This window comes from Manis javanica, chromosome 11 (assembly GCF_040802235.1).
Source record: "Manis javanica isolate MJ-LG chromosome 11, MJ_LKY, whole genome shotgun sequence".
In the NCBI taxonomy this organism is placed as follows: domain Eukaryota; kingdom Metazoa; phylum Chordata; class Mammalia; order Pholidota; family Manidae; genus Manis; species Manis javanica.
The window spans coordinates 116,051,601-116,067,761 of NC_133166.1; the positions used below are offsets into that span (position 1 = coordinate 116,051,601).

A 16,161-nucleotide genomic window follows, 5' to 3' on the forward strand; every position below is an offset into this window, starting at 1 on the left:
TCCCTGGCCCGGGGCCAGCGTCCCAGCCCCCTCGCCGCCGCCGCGCCGCGCTCCAGCCAGGGAAAACAACTGCTCACTTCTCCCTGCTTCCCGGCGCCCGCGGGAGCCCAGCCCGGCCGGGGGAGGCGCGGAGCGGGCCGGCCGCCCGGCCTCCCTCTGCCCTCGCTCCTCCTCTCCGCCTCAGCTCGCTCCGGCCGCCCCGCGCCGGCCGCACTCTGGGGCTCTCGCAGGCCCCCGGCCCGGCTCGTGGCTGGGCTCCCGCCCGGGACTGGGGCAGTTTCTGGGCTCCCCGCAGTCCAGCCTCCATCTCTGCCTCGCGCTGGCCCCCCGCCCGCGCCTGCTGTCCCTCCCAGCGCGCTTCCTCCGTTCCTGTCCCTCGCCGCCCTCCCCACGCCTCTCCCGGGCCCCCGGCTTGCTACCCGCCGCGGGCGCCGGGACCGTAGCCCCCGCCCGGCCGCGCCCCCGGGTCCTGCGGCCGCGGATGCCCGGGCCCCGTGGGGCTGCTGGCGGCCGGGGCCCTGAGATGCGCGGGGCGGGGGCGGGGGCGGCGGGGCTGCTGGCGCTGCTTCTGCTGCTGGGCCCGGGCGGCGGGGCCGAGGGGGGGCCTGCGGGCGAGCGGGGCGCCGGCGGGGGCGGGGCGCTGGCCCGCGAGCGCTTCAAGGTGGTCTTTGCGCCAGTGATCTGCAAGCGGACCTGCCTCAAGGGCCAGTGTCGGGACAGCTGTCAGCAGGGCTCCAACATGACGCTCATCGGAGAGAACGGCCACAGCACCGACACGCTCACGGGCTCCGGCTTCCGCGTGGGTGAGGGCCGGGGGCACGGGTGGGGGGCGTGGGGACGGAGGTACCTGGGCGAGTGCGGGATACATGGCAGAGTGGGGCATATGACACTAGGGCCAGGGGTACGGAGAGCGGAGCTCTGGAGGCCTGGGGCCTCGGGGCCTTCAGGGGGCTTGGGAGGCTGGAGTCGTGGGGCCCAAAGCCAAAGGGCTGCAGGGACCCTGGACTGCACAGATTTGGGTCGGGGCTGAGGCCTAAGGCCTGGTGTAATGCTGGGGTCCCGGATGACACAGGCCTCTAGGAAGGTGCTGGGTCCTGAAAGGGAGGCAGGGTCAACACACAGGGCTTTTGAGGGATGTGGCCTGGGGGCAGGAGGTCTCAGAGAAGGGGTAAACAGACTTGCTGGAATAAATAGGAAAAGTCTTTAAAAACTGTCTAAATTAGGGCCTGCTGAGGTAGACACCTGCCTTCTCTGGGAGGTGGAGCTAAGGGCTGGGGCTTAGGGGGTTAGTCACTGGCAAGGTCTTGGAGGGGAGGAGTGCTGAGGCCTGACAAGTGGGGTGCAGGCCTAGGGGTAGGGGCTGGTTTGGGTCGCCAGTCCCTTCTTTTCCTGATACCCCATCTGTGCCTCCCCCATAAGCTCTCAAGAGCTCTGCCTCAGAGACCCTCACAGTCTCCCCCACAACAAGCCTTTATGGCGCCCCAGTTCTTCCTGGAGCCCACCCCTTCTTCAGCAGCTTGTCAAAGGGCCAGGCCAGGGCTTAGCTTTCCTTCCCCAGGGCACTGTGGACCAGGCTTGGGAGGTGTCCCAGCAGTAATTACCCTCCTGGACAGGGTAATTAGGCCGGGGTCAGGAAGGCACCAGCCAAACAGCCCCTCTTACACATTCATCCACGCGCATGCCCACTCAGCCAAGGAACCCCAGCAATGCAGTTCACCATGCTCACGGGGTGTGTGTACAATGGCACACGGGCGTGTGCATGAGCTCTGGAATGGCACATTTTGATTAGTTGAATTTCTTCGTGTTGTGTTGGGTGTGTGTCTCCTGGCACTCTGGGAATGTTTACGTGAACCTGTGATGGTGTCAGAATGAGTCTGTGTGTGTTTGTGCGTGATGAGATGACTGTGTGTGAGTGTATGTGGACCCTGCCTCCCAGGCCCCTGGCCATCCTGCCCAGGCTGCTGTCTCCATCTGTGCTGCCCACATCCCCCAGGCTTGGCGCCCAGGCCACAGTGGGCGGGTGTCACTGGGAGGTCACCCTCACCACTATGGGTGACTCACTGGAGGCAGGAAAGAGAGGATCCTGCCTCCCCCAGCCCAGGACACACCCCTTCTGCCCTGAGAGTCCTGACCCCAAGAGGCTGGGCAGGATGTGCTGGGCTGGCCTGCCCTTAGCCAAGCCCTGATGGCTATGGGTATGGGCTGTCCCTCTGAGGCCCTGCAGGTGTCCAGGGGAGTGAGGGCAGCCCTGGGGCAGGCAGGAGAGGAATTGGAACCTGGCATGAGCTCAGGGTCCCAAGCCTGGATGTCAGATGTGAGTGTGTGTCACAGACCAAAGTCCCATCCTCCCATCCAGTTGCTCCATTCATTCCCCCTGAACCTGGGACCCAGAGCTGAAGCAGACCCAGACCTGCCCTCTGAAGCACCCTTTATGTGCGGAAGACAGACATGAAAGTAACCAAAGCAAGTGCCAGGCAGAGCTGGGGCAGAGTGATAACTCAGGAGAGGGAATGAGACAGGTGGGATAAGAGGAAAGGCCCCTTTTGTGGGGGAAAAGACGGCTGGAAGGATAAAGTTTAAATATGTAGATGGGGGACAGGACTCTGAAGTGGAGGGAATGGCATGAATAAAGCCATAGAGGCCTAAGACATGGCATGTTGGTAGGAGCAGGGGGATGAGTCCTAGGACGTGGGGTGCACAAGGAAAGGGGGGGATGGGCCAAAAGAAGATTCATTCTGGGCTATGGACAGCCTTAAATGTCTAGGCAAGGATGCAAATAGTGACCAGTGGTGTGACTATGCCAGGGCTTTGCCTGAGGCCAGTTTCTCTGGGGGTGCTGGGGTGTGGACAGGCAGGAGAGAGGGAGGAAGCCAGGGGGCAAGGCTTGGGGCAAGGGAAGGGCAAAGAGCCTGGGGAAGAGGGGAGAAGGATTCCTGAGACAGTACAGAGGCCAGAACTGGGTGGGGTGGCAGGAGGAGAGATGGAGCCTTGAGGCTCAGTTAGGAGTGCCTGGGGCAGGCAGGAGTTCCCCGCTATGATCCACGGTCACAGGAGGTCGGGGCGGGGGCAGGATGCTGACCTCTGACAGTGTCCCCTGGGAGGAGGTGTGCGAGAGAGTCCCCGAGAAGTGTAGCTAAAGCATAGGCTTCATTGGCAGTGGTAAGGTGAGAGCCCTGGGACGGGGCAGAGGGAGAGAGAGAGCCAGAGAGGGCAGAGGCCTGCATCTGGGGGAGCATTAGAAGAGGAGGCAGGGCCAGAGAGAGATCACATTCCCAGGGGAGGCAGAGGGGAGGCCAGAGGAGGAAAAGGCCATTATCGTTATCATTTGCTACTACTTATTAAACACCCTCTGTGTACCAGGCACTGTGCCAAGCATTTGTACAGGCATTTTCTTATTTAATAGACACAACATCCCTACAGATGAGGACACTGAGATTCAGGGAAGGAAAATAAGTCGCTCAGAGCCACACAACTAGCACATAACCTCCTAGCTGGGATTTAAGCCCAGGACTTAAGAATCCAGAAGCCAACACGGATAGAAAGATCTCGGGGGACCTAAGGGGCTGTGTGTGTGTGTGTGTGTGTGTGTGTGTGTGTGTGTGATGTGTTACAAACCCAGCTGCCCAAGGAGGGCAGAGCCACTGGGCAGCAAGGAAGCGGGAGGAGGGAGGTTAAGACAGGATGTGGTTGAGGGACTGGACCTGCAGGCTGGGAGTGGGGGTCCTCCCGGGCCCTGATCCGCCTCCCCTCCCCAGTGGTGTGTCCTCTGCCCTGCATGAATGGTGGCCAGTGCTCCTCCCGAAACCAGTGCCTGTGTCCCCCGGACTTCACGGGTCGCTTCTGCCAGGTGCCCGCCGTTGGAGGCGGCGGGGGCACCGGCGGCTCAGGCCCTGGGATGGGCCGGGCCGGAACCCTGTCCACAGGCGCATTGCCGCCCCTGGCTCCGGAGAGCGAGTCTGTGGCCAGCAAGCACGCCATCTATGCGGTCCAGGTGATCGCCGATCCGTCCGGGCCTGGGGAGGGGCCCCCTGCACAGCACGCAGCCTTCCTGGTGCCCCTCGGGCCAGGACAGATCTCAGCGGAAGGTACGGAAGGTACTGGGTGATGGACGGGCGCACCGGGGAAGACCAAAGTGGGTGGTCACTAGGGTGGGGGGACCCGCGCGGAGGCCAGCCCTGGAGGAGCTCTGCACCACAACCCACCGCTCAGGGCAGCCCTGAGGCCACCGTGCCCCCACCCCCCAGTCCAGGCCCCGCCCCCCGTGGTGAACGTGCGCGTCCACCACCCACCCGAGGCCTCGGTCCAAGTGCACCGCATCGAAGGGTCAAATGCGGAGGGCCCAGCCTCTTCCCAGCACCTGCTGCCACACCCGAAGCCCCAGCACCCCAGGCCACCCACCCAGAAGCCCCTGGGCCGCTGCTTCCAGGACACGCTGCCCAAGCAGCCTGTGAGTGACTTCACAGTCCCGGCTGGACTGGCCCTTCAGTATCAAGGTTGCCCTGTCCCAGTTTACAAGGATTGCACAAAATGGCTTGGCAGGCCAAGGGTAGGGGGAAAGGATCTCAGGAGGGAGGGAGGCAGGATAGGGACTGGACGCCCTGTGACCCCTGTCCATGCTCCTCCCGCTAGTGTGGCAGCAATCCCCTCCCTGGCCTCACCAAGCAGGAAGACTGCTGTGGGAGCATCGGCACCGCATGGGGCCAAAGCAAGTGCCACAAGTGCCCCCAGCTGCAGTGTGAGTGCCTGGGCTCAGGGGGATACCCGCCTGCTGCAGGGTGGACCCCCCACCCCCCACCCCCGCAGTGGGTGTGCCCAGCCAGTGCAGCCCAAGCCTCTCACTGACCACCAGATTCCCCTCAGCATTCCACTCTGCCCCTCCACAGTGCCCTCCCTGCAGGACCCCCAGTCTCCTCCCCTGCCACACTCTCCTCTTTCTGCAGACACAGGGATGCAGAAGCCAGGGTCTGTGCGAGGGGAGGTGGGCACTGATTGCCCCCAGGGCTACAAGAGACTCAACAGCACCCATTGCCAGGGTATGGCCACTCAGGAGATTCTGTGGGCTGGAGCGGCAGGCCGGTTGTCATGGGGATGTCCCAGGGTGGGTGAGGGAGGAGGCAGGGCTTGAGCTGGACCCTGAGGTTCTTGGAAAAGCTTGCTGTCACTCTATGGCCCAAGACTAGAGGGACCAAACTCCCACTTACCACAGACATCAACGAGTGTGCGATGCCGGGCGTGTGTCGCCATGGTGACTGCCTCAACAACCCTGGCTCCTATCGCTGCGTCTGCCCACCTGGCCACAGCTTGGGTCCCTCTCGCACACAATGCATTGGTGAGACTGCAGGGTTCAGGGCCCTGGGAGGTCACAAGGTATGGGAAGGAGTGGTAAGGCTCCAAGCAGCAAGAATCAGAGGTCGTAGAGGTCAGAGTGGGGTCAAGGGTTGACTGCAAGAAGAGCAAGGCCCAGAGCACATAGGATCAGGGGCCAATGGGGTCAGGAGTGACATGAGACCTGGGGAAACAGGTCAGATGGGGTCAAGGGCTATATAAGGGGCTATATAATGGGAAGGAGGGATAAAGTATAGAGCAGCTAGAATCAGGGGTCAGTGGGGTCAGTGGTCACAGAGGTTTCAGGGGTCACATGAGGCAAGAGAGAGATTCAGGGGTCACATGAATTCAGGGTCATATGGGGTCAGGGGCCACATGAGGATCAAGGGTTGTCTGGGCAAGAAAAGCAAAGTTTGGAGCTGCTGGAAAGAGGGACATGGGCAGTGTTCAGGCCCAGATGCCCATGCCTGCCACTGGCCCCTGCAGCAGACAAGCCAGAGGAGAAGAGCCTGTGTTTCCGCCTGGTGAGTCCTGAGCACCAGTGTCAGCACCCACTGACCACACGCCTCACCCGTCAGCTCTGTTGCTGCAGTGTCGGCAAGGCCTGGGGTGCGAGGTGCCAGCGCTGCCCGGCTGATGGCACCGGTGAGCCTGCAGCATATGGGGCTAAGGGCTGTGTACGTGCCTGTCCAGAAAGCATTCACTTCCTTACCTCTTACTCTGGCCACAGCTGCCTTCAAGGAGATCTGTCCAGCTGGGAAGGGGTACCACATCCTCACGTCCCACCAGACGCTCACCATTCAGGGAGAAAGTGACTTTTCCCTTTTCCTGCACCCTGACGGGCCACCCAAGTCCCAGCAGCAACCTGAGAGCCCCAGCCGGGCTCCACCACCTGAGGACACAGAGGAAGAGAGAGGTCTGGCCTGACCCCTTCTGTTCCCTAACAGATGCTAAACCCCTAGACCTGGCTTCTTCATCCCTGATGCGCAGATGTAGCCTCAGAGTCTAATGCCTACCTCCTAATCGCTGACCTACCTACCGACCCCCAGAACTGACCTTCCTATCCCTAACGAAGGTTGTAACCCCAGGATTTAACCCCTGCTTGACAGGATCTGACCATACACTGACCCTGGAACCACTTTGATTTCCAGACCAGTGCACTTGATCCAGCCCAAATTCTGTCCCTAGATCGGATCCTCTCACCCAGAGATCTGGTCCAGCTTCAACCTCCTAAGCTTTGTTCTTTAACCCAAGGACCTTGACCAACCATTGCTCCCCATACCTGTTCCCCTGACCCAGAATGCAAACACTCCTTGATCCCCAGGATCTAACATTTGACACTTGACCCAGAGACATGATTGTTAAACTCTCAGAGACACTAACCAGAAATACCCAACTACCTGTCCAGGCTTGACTCCCTTCTCCCATCCAACACTTAATGGCTCCATCTTTTTTCCGTTTAGGGGTGAGCACCGGCTCAGTGAGTATGAGACCCCAGGCAGGAAGGGTGGGGAGGTGAAGGAGACACAGAGGGTTCATGTTGCTGTCACCCACAGCCAGTGATAGAGGAGCAGTCAGCACAGCAGAGCCACCTGACTGCCACCACATCTCCTGCCCGACCGTACCCTGGTGAGCTGGACGCTGCGGGGACCAGTCCTGAAGGGCTGTCACTGACTGGGGGAGCTCACAGCCTTGGCACCAGGGGGTGGCGAAGCAGGGAGGTAGTGGGGAGGTGAAGTCCACCAGAGGGTGGCTCTCCCACCCTCCTCACACCCTGACCGATGTGAGCTGCTACCTGCAGAGCTGATCTCCCGGCCCTCACTGCCCACCGTGCGCTGGTTCTTGCCGGATTTGCCTCCGTCCCGCAGCGCGGTGGAGATTGCCCCTACTCAGGTCACAGGTAAGATCCACCCTCTTGGCCACGCCCTAGTTTAGTTCTACTCCTCTCCTACTCCCCTCTAATCATTCCGGGAGAACTAACGCTTGTCTAGGGCTTATGTGTGTGCCACGCTGGCCTGGGTGCTGGGGAATCCTTGTGCTCAGCAGAGACGCCCCTTGCCCCTCACATGATCCGGATATTATGGTGGTCAGCACAGTTTGAAGGCATTTTTTCATTCACTCAACAAATATTTATGGAGCACCTACTATGTGCCAGGCACTTTTTAAGTGAAACAAAATACACAGAAACTCCCTGTCCTTGCAGAGTAGACAGACAACAAACAGACCAATGAGTAAAAATCTACTATGTTTCATTAAAAAAATAAATCAGAGAAGAAGGAAGGAAGTCTGGGGGTTGTGATAATATGTAGTGTGGCGATGAGAGGAGGGCGTTCTCTGAGCAGGGCTTTAAAGATTGTTAGAAATAGTGGAGAAATGGGAGGGAATGGGCGTGCAGGTTGTGGAAACGGACATTCCAGGTTAAGTTTGGGCAAAGACATGAGAAGATGAAACACTGGTGGAGAGGAAAACCACACAACAGATCAGTGTTTCCGAAGCAAGGGAAGCCGATGCATGGAGCCTTCGTAAGAGGCTTGGCTTTGGTCCCAAAGGCTGTGGGAAGTGTCTGCAGGGTTTGGGGTATCATACTAGCTGCTGGATGTGGCTGAGCACTCACCTTGTGCCAGGCACTGCCTGAAAGGTTTTATGTACTAAACACTGTTAAACCTTCTCATACCCTGTGAAGTGGCACACAGTTAGCCTCATTTTCCAGATGAGAAACGAGGCTCAGAGAGGTTCGGTAATTTGCACCAGCTCCCACAGCTGAGCCAGATTCAAGCTCAACGTGTGTGTGGACTCCAAAGCCACAAGGGAGCGCCAGCCTAATAAAAACCCAGAGGCTAGATGAGCTCCAGGGTGAGAAAGCAGCTGCCCTGCAGGCCTGCATAGGCTAGGAAAACTCACTGACAGCCTGAGGGCTGTGGAAATGTGGAGGAAGAGGCACCGGAGGAGGCTTCTCAGAGGAGTGGGTGTTTAAACATGTCTATGGACAGGCACTCTAGGCAAAGAGAAAGCCTGCACATGCCCACTAGCCGGGTGTGTTTGGGGTGGGGCAGAGTTCAACATCAGGCCTGTGCTGCATGGGGTGGGGGACAGAGGAGGGACCAAAAGGAGGGAGCGGTAGGAGGCAGAGAATCCTGGAATCACTGGTGACAAAGACAGGGGTGGGGAGTGGTTCCTGGATCTGACCACCGCTGCACAAGTATGGGGCAAGCCAGATTCCCAGGAAACCAGCAACTGCCTGCCTTGGGAGGAAGAAGAAATCAGTCATTATACAGTGGGGGGCCCTTGTCCCTGGTGTGACTGCTGAGAAGGTGGTCTCAGAGCCCCGTGGGTTGGATGCCTGGGATTGGGATGCGTGAGGGGATGTGGTGGGGTTTGGGGTGATGAGACAGAGTATAGTGAATGGGATAGAAGTATCAAGGGTCCTGGAGTTGAGGAAGGGATGTCAGGGAGGTGGGGTCACTGGGGCTATCTGCGTTGTGACCTCGGGGTTATCTGGAATGAAGGGGTAGGAAATTCTAGGCTGGAATTTGGGTGTATAGGGACCTGAGGTCATTGTGGGACCAGGCTCAGGTAGCCGGGTCATTAGGAATGGGGCATCTAGGTCTGCCCTGGGGACGTGGCAGAGCGTGAGTGCTCGATGCTCGGCCCCCAACCTGGCCGCTGCTCGCAGAGACAGACGAGTGCCGACTGAACCAGAACATCTGTGGCCACGGAGAGTGCGTCCCGGGCCCCTCGGACTACTCCTGCCACTGCAACCCGGGCTACCGGTCGCACCCGCAGCACCGCTACTGCGTGGGTGAGCGCGGGTGGGAGGGCGGCCCGGGGGCGGCCGTGGCTCCCGACATCCCTTTGACATCTCCTCGCCCTCGGGTCCTTCTCAGACGTGAACGAGTGCGAGGCGGAGCCGTGTGGCGCCGGGAGGGGCATCTGCATGAACACCGGCGGCTCCTACAACTGCCACTGCAACCGCGGCTACCGCCTGCACGTGGGCGCCGGGGGGCGCTCGTGCGCGGGTGAGCGCGGCCGGGGTCGGACGGCGCTGGGCCCGGGAGCATGCGGGGCTCTTCTCTGGGCCGCCGGGTAATCCCCTCCGCCGCTCCTTGCTCTCCCTTGCGCCCCAATCCCTCCCGCTCAGACCTGAACGAGTGCGCCAAGCCCCACCTGTGCGGCGACGGCGGCTTCTGCATCAACTTTCCGGGTCACTACAAGTGCAACTGCTACCCGGGCTACCGGCTCAAAGCCTCCCGACCGCCCGTGTGTGAAGGTGGGGAGACAGGCTGACAGGGGGCGATCTAGCGGTCCTTCGACCTGGGGGCGGGGGGACGGGCTCCTGTCTGCCCAGCTCTGGGCCTCTCAGAGTTTGGGGTCCTGGGGCCCAGAGGGCTCGGTTCCTCTTGTTCTGTCACGGAGGGAGGCCCTGACACGCACCCTGAGCACGTGGTCGGCCACTTGTCCCCAAACGGACCCTCCTCCTTCTCCCTCCCGCGCAGACATCGATGAGTGCCGAGACCCTAGCTCCTGCCCGGATGGCAAATGCGAGAACAAACCCGGGAGCTTCAAGTGCATTGCCTGTCAGCCCGGCTACCGCAGTCAGGGGGGCGGGCCCTGCCGCGGTGAGGGCGGGGCCTGGGTTCCGGATACGGTAGAGGGCGGGGCTTCGAAGCAAACCCGAGTGGGGCGAGGCTCGTGGTGATTGGGGCCGTTTTGAGGGCAGGGCCTCTGTGGTCTAGGGCCTCACCCTGGTCCCCGGAGGAGGAGGGGCCCCCACCCTGACACAGTGCACCGTCCAGTTGGACGGAGTCCGAGGCGAGCTTCTCCGTCGCAGACGTGAACGAGTGCGCCGAGGGCAGCCCCTGCTCGCCCGGCTGGTGCGAGAACCTCCCAGGCTCCTTTCGCTGCACGTGCGCCCAGGGCTATGCGCCAGCGCCCGACGGCCGCAGTTGCCTGGGTGAGCCCCAGCCCTCCCTTGCTATGCTACCCGCCACCTCCTCACGCACCAAAGCTGGGGACTGAGTCACCCCATCTGTCAGACGGCTGGGTAGGAAGTAGCTAATTCACCCCTCCAGTTCACTGATCCATTCACTCATTTTCTTAGCAAACCTGGCCAGGGAAGGTGCCACCAGAATTTCTAAGCAGGAATTGTCTTAGGGGGCAAGGTTTGAAGCTGTGTTTGCAAAGCACATTACTTAAATTTGAAGAAACAAGAAAAGATATAAAAGAATGGGGAGGGGGACAGCATTAGTAGATCCCCTGCACAAATGTTTATTATGCACCAAGAGATGGGGTCAGGGTCTGGGATTCGGAGAAACCTGGGAACATTGGGCACAGACTGTAGGGTGCAGGGCTGTAGGCCTGGATGGAGTTTGGGTGCTTCCTGGAAATACCAGCAGAGCTGGGAGGAGGTGAGGCCTGATTTGTCCTGAAGGATCAATAGGAATTAGCCAAGCAAAGAAAAGTGAGAGGTAACAGCATGTCAGGCAGAGAACTCAGCCCCAAGAGACTGAGCGAGGAAAAAGAGCACGGAGTGGGCAGGGCGCTGTAAGGTTATAAACAGGAGCTGGGGCCTGGGCAGGCTGCTGAACAGCTGTTCCCCTTCCACAGAGGGTCTCTGAAGCCCTGCCTAGGGCTTATCCTGAGGGTGTTAGGAGGCACCTGAAGCATTTTAAAGGGTAGAGTGACAAGATTCACCATTTGCTTTGGAAAGTTCCCTGTGATGCCCAGTGTGGAGAGTGGCTGGAGTGACTCAGGACAGAGACAGTGGTGGACATAACGAGTGTAGTCATCTTAGGATGATCATGAGATGATGTGATAGAAATATTAGAGCAGATTCCTTGGCTTGTTAACTGTCCAGGGGAGGGAGAGAGGGAATGAATGCCCCCCCAACACACCCATTTCAGGTTTGGGTGACTCAATGGGTGGAGCTGCTCACTGGGATACGATCCCCAGGGGTGGGATGTTTGAGAATGAAGACACTGAATTTCATGTTGGACAGGTTGAGTGGGTGGTCCCTGTGGGCCTCTCTGCTGGGGATGTCGGGAGAGGGTGTGCCACAGGGATTGGAAGCCTTGGGCCAGACACTCCACCTGGAACTGTGGACTGTGGGGTCTGTGGAGCCTTGGGTGGACCTGCTCAGCCAAAGAGGGCAGGTCCAGTGAGGGGAGCCTCGGCAGAGCCTTGTGGACACTGCCACAAGGGCAGAAGGCAGGGGAATAGGAGGAGAGGTGGTGGGAGGGCCTGGGAGGCCCACCTGAGAAGCCAGGGTGGGGAGGCTTCTGGGGAAGAGCAGAAGGAGCTCAATGCAATGGAGAGGTTCTTATAAAATCAGAACTAACTGGTGAGGTGAGAAAGAACATCCCCAGTGGCCTTGACAGGGTGGCTTCTGTGGGCTGATGGGAAGCCAGGAGATGCAGGCAGCACTTGAAGAGGAGCAAAGTCTGGGGTCTGGAGCTGTGGGCAGAGGAGGAGATGCCAGGAGAGTAGGCATGGGGATGACAAGGACAGCTGGGAGAGAGGCCATGGGCAGGAGAAGGGATACCACTTGCTCTCACAGGAGGCAAGAGGGGTATGGATATAGAGAGTGGTTTTCAGGAGGTTAAAGGAGATTACCCTTAATTCACTAAGTAAATACTGACCAGCCTGAGTTGAGTTGAGGACTTAAGAGAACAGTGGAGGTTTGGAATTGCTCAGGGGCATGGGAGCGGCCTAGGGACTTCCCAGGAGTCAGGGTTTAAGATCCAGCCACGCTGAGGATCTGGCTGGGCAAGAAGCCAGAGGGAGTGGCTGTGGCCCAGTGTGCTAAGCTTGGCAACTACTGCAGGCCCACTCAGCACCCAGGATCCTGAAGCCAAGAGGCAGGCATGGCTCTGACTGCCAGACCAGTGCAGAGCCAGGAACGGTATTTGTGGGCCCTGCAAGAGCAGCTGGGGGAGCTGGGAGAGAGGCAGTGGGAAAGCAGCAGCATCAGAGATGCCCAAGGTGGGGCAGATCCCAGCCCTTGTCCCCAAAATGAATGGCTGGCACTGAGGTGAAGGTCCCAGAAACTGAAGGATCAAGGGTGTAAGGTCAAAGGCTGGGCCTGGCTGTCAACACGGATGCTGTAAACTAGAACAGGAAGACAGAAGGAGAGGGCCTAAGAAGCTGGGTGCTGACAGCAGTAGAGAAGGTAGACGCAAGAGTAGGGGCCAAGTGCACCTCAGAGGAAGAGCAGGGTTTGGAAGGGCGCAGGGGTGTGGGCCATGATCAGCTTCCATCAGAAAGAACTGCAGAGAAGCAGACTCTCAGGGGAGAGCCAAGTTCCTTTACTGCACAAACAGAAGAAATTATTCTGTGAGAAGGACAAAACTATGGGGGAGCTCATTTATGTGGGAAGGAAGGGAGCCATGTAGGAGAAAAGGGTGAGAACCAAAGTGGGAGCAGCTGGGGCAAGGAAGCCCAGGGCAGGGCAGGAGAGGCTGGCGGAGGGCACCTCTTGTCTGGGGAGGATGGATGAAGGATGAGGAGACCCAAGCTATTTGGAATCAGACACGCCCAGGGTCCCTGGCAGCACGTGGCCTGGTTACCACGTGTGGTATGCACGTGGGAGTAGGGTGAGGTTCCCGTGATTCTCTCAAGTTCCACTGGCCTCAGCTCCAGTGCTCCAGGCCATGGGCAGCCGTGAGAGAAGGGTAGAAGCCTGAGACCACCCCACCCTGGCCCTCTGACACCCCCGTGCCCTGCAGATGTGGATGAGTGTGAGGCCGGGGACATGTGTGACAATGGCATCTGCACCAACACACCAGGCTCCTTCCAGTGTCAGTGCCTCTCTGGTTACCATCTGTCAAGGGACCGGACCCACTGCAAGGGTGAGGAGGCCTAGAGTTGGGGGGCCGACCTGTTCTTTGACCCCAGGACCTCCACTGCCAGGCCTCCGGTCCAGAGGCTGCCTGTAAACAAGCCAGGCACTTCTATGAACAGCCCCCATCCAGACCCCAGATGGGGCATGGGGTGTAGGTTGGTCACAGGGTTCAAAGGGGAGTCTGCAGCCTCAGGCTATGTGCGTGTGTTCAGCCCCTGAGATTCTCCACCTCTTTGGTGCCTTACAGACATTGATGAGTGTGACTTCCCTGCAGCCTGCATTGGGGGTGACTGCATCAACACCAATGGCTCTTACCGATGTCTCTGTCCCCAGGGGCATCGGCTGGTAGGCGGCAGGAAGTGCCAAGGTATGAGGGGACTGGCTGGGAGCTTCTGAGGAGGAATGGCAAGGAGCAGTAATCTCCTAGACACATTGTTGATCTGTCTGACTTTCCAGCCAACCAGCTACTCAGCCTTCCACTCTCACCTAAAATAATAGTAACTGTAATAGTGGCAGTAATCACGTAGTGCTTACTACACGCCAGCTCACCCATAACATGCATTTCATCCAACAAGAGTTTACTGAGTACCTACAATTTGCCAGGCCTTGTCCTATATACTAGGTATGGAGCAATGACCCAGGTTTCCCAGCTAGGTGAAGCTGACACGTGAATTGATTCTTAGGTTTCAGGGTGCTGAGTGTGAAAAGAGGTCTGGACTAGTGAATAATTGTAACAGAGAGGTGACAGATGAATTGGAACTTGAAGCATAAATAGGTTCTCTAAGCAGAGAAAATTATGGTATTCCAGGACCAAAGAATGGCATTTGCAAAGCACAGAGATCTGGAAGAAGCTAGTTATGTTTTCAGGGGAGAATAGACACTTGTGCCCAAAACACAGAATTGAGGGTGTTGGTGGTTTAGAATATAAAATGGTGAGACTTACAAACTGAAAGTCTTCAATGCCCATCTGAGAATTAGGACTTCATTCTGATATCAGCGGGAACCATTGAAAGTTTTATGAAAAATAATGCAATGAATGTGCACATATCTGTCCACATGCACAGACATGAGTGGACTTTGTATTGTATTTTGAAATCAAAGTGGAAATTCAGGTTCTGGACTTACGTGAGGCCCTTTGGGTGCACCTCCAGGGAAAGAGGGCTGGCTTCCTTCTGAGCTACTCTTCCTGTTTCGCCTCACTCCCTGCAGACATAGATGAGTGCAGCCAGGACCTAGGTCTATGCCTCCCCCACGGGGCCTGCAAGAACCTGCAGGGCTCCTACATTTGTGTCTGTGATGAGGGCTTCACACCCACCCAGGACGATCATGGCTGTGAGGGTGAGTGCCCTCCCTACTCCCTCAGTCTAGACAACTCCCTAGAGCTGCAGCCGAGGTTCTGAGATGTACCCTGGTCCCACCCTCTGGTGTTTGGGGAACAGAAGGAAATCCGTTTCCTGGGAGAGTTCAGTGCGGCCAGACCTCACAGAAAGGCCCTGAATGTCACTTTGAGGATAGAGGTTGGCTCTCACAAGGTGGTTGCGGAGAGCCAGGGAGTGTGGGGGAATGTGGACAAAGAGAGATTGCAGGATCTTGAGCTGCCCTCCCCTCTCCTCAGAGGTGGAGCAGCCCCACCACAAGAAGGAGTGCTACCTTAACTTCGATGACACAGTGTTCTGCGACAGTGTACTGGCCACCAATGTCACCCAGCAGGAATGCTGCTGCTCGCTAGGGGCTGGCTGGGGAGACCACTGCGAGATCTATCCTTGCCCAGTCTACAGCTCAGGTCAGGGGCCAGGCAGGTTCTTTGCCTTCCCAGAACCTGCTTCTTCATTGGGAAAGGGACTGGGTGAAATGGCGCCTCCCTGGGCAGGTGGGAAATGAGGCCTAGAGCTCTGGCCTGAGGCGATGGCCAGCATGTAAGCGCGCAGCCTTGCCTCTTTCCTTCCCCACGGCCGTTCTCTCTCCGCAGCTGAGTTCCACAGCCTCTGCCCGGACGGGAAGGGCTACACCCAAGACAACAACATTGTCAACTACGGCATCCCAGCCCACCGCGGTAAGCCCCGATACGGCTCCGCCCACCGAGTTTGGGCCGCCCCGACCCCGCCCGCGCTTGCCTGGTCTGCGACGGGCCCTGGGGTAAGCCCCGCCCACACCCCCGTTGTCTGCCCCGCCCCTATCGCTCTAAAACTGGCGTCCGGAAAAGTCTCTCACTCCAGTGGGCTGCGCTCCGGCGGCAAGCCCCGCCCACACCCCCAAGGCTGTGGGCCCGAGTGGCTTCGCAGGTGGAGGACACTGGGCACCCACGGCTTGTCCCTCCGCAGACATCGACGAGTGCATATTGTTCGGGGCGGAGATCTGCAAGGAGGGCAAGTGCGTGAATACACAGCCTGGCTACGAGTGCTATTGCAAGCAAGGCTTCTACTACGACGGGAACCTGCTGGAGTGCGTGGGTGAGTGTAGCCAGCCCGTGGCGTGGGAAAGCGGCCGGGAGACACGCCCAACCACCCGACTCCCGGCCGGTTCCTACCACTCGCGCTTTTCCGTCCCGCAGACGTGGACGAGTGCTTAGACGAATCCAATTGCCGGAACGGGGTGTGTGAGAACACGCGCGGCGGCTACCGCTGCGCCTGCACACCCCCGGCCGAGTACAGCCCGGCGCAGCGCCAGTGTCTGAACCCGGAGGAGATGGGTGAGGCCCGGGCCTGTGGCTGGGGAAACAAGGAGGGCGGGAGCCCAGCCAAGCGGTGACCGCCACCCACCCCCACCCCTCGCTGCCCGTAGACGTGGACGAGTGTCAGGACCTGGCAGCCTGCCGACCTGGCCGCTGCGTCAACCTGCCGGGCTCGTACCGCTGCGAGTGCCGCCAGCCCTGGTTGCCCGGGCCCTCTGGCCGCGACTGCCAGCTCCCTGAGAACCCAGCCGGTGAGGACGAGGGCTGTCCTGCCCTGACTGCACGGCCCAGTCAGCTACGTGGAGTCCCGGGGACGTGGCCCCTGAAG

At 59.2% G+C, this 16,161-nt stretch overlaps 1 protein-coding gene across 8 annotated transcripts in view; it reads left to right on the forward strand.

Annotated features, from left to right (window-relative positions):
* Positions 1-16,161, forward strand: part of LTBP3 (latent transforming growth factor beta binding protein 3) — a 17,495-nt gene continuing 1,334 nt past the window's right edge. The window contains exons 1-24 of one of the 8 annotated variants that reach the window (XM_036995352.2): positions 1-803; positions 3,756-4,085; positions 4,245-4,447; positions 4,630-4,735; positions 4,941-5,033; positions 5,207-5,329; positions 5,815-5,970; positions 6,056-6,241; positions 6,789-6,805; positions 6,882-6,954; positions 7,127-7,225; positions 8,999-9,124; positions 9,210-9,341; positions 9,464-9,592; positions 9,819-9,941; positions 10,154-10,276; positions 13,047-13,169; positions 13,410-13,529; positions 14,372-14,500; positions 14,778-14,945; positions 15,132-15,215; positions 15,484-15,612; positions 15,714-15,851; positions 15,944-16,084. In XM_036995352.2, the coding sequence (XP_036851247.1) occupies positions 482-803; positions 3,756-4,085; positions 4,245-4,447; positions 4,630-4,735; positions 4,941-5,033; positions 5,207-5,329; positions 5,815-5,970; positions 6,056-6,241; positions 6,789-6,805; positions 6,882-6,954; positions 7,127-7,225; positions 8,999-9,124; positions 9,210-9,341; positions 9,464-9,592; positions 9,819-9,941; positions 10,154-10,276; positions 13,047-13,169; positions 13,410-13,529; positions 14,372-14,500; positions 14,778-14,945; positions 15,132-15,215; positions 15,484-15,612; positions 15,714-15,851; positions 15,944-16,084 (3,373 nt within the window). In that variant the 5' untranslated portion in view covers positions 1-481. Of the gene's footprint in view, positions 804-3,755; positions 4,086-4,244; positions 4,448-4,629; positions 4,736-4,940; positions 5,034-5,206; positions 5,330-5,811; positions 5,971-6,055; positions 6,243-6,788; positions 6,806-6,880; positions 6,955-7,126; positions 7,226-8,998; positions 9,125-9,209; positions 9,342-9,463; positions 9,593-9,818; positions 9,942-10,153; positions 10,277-13,046; positions 13,170-13,409; positions 13,530-14,371; positions 14,501-14,777; positions 14,946-15,131; positions 15,216-15,483; positions 15,613-15,713; positions 15,852-15,943; positions 16,085-16,161 lie in introns of all 8 variants that reach the window. The other 7 variants (XM_036995350.2, XM_036995355.2, XM_036995354.2 and 4 more) reach the window with 7 other exon arrangements.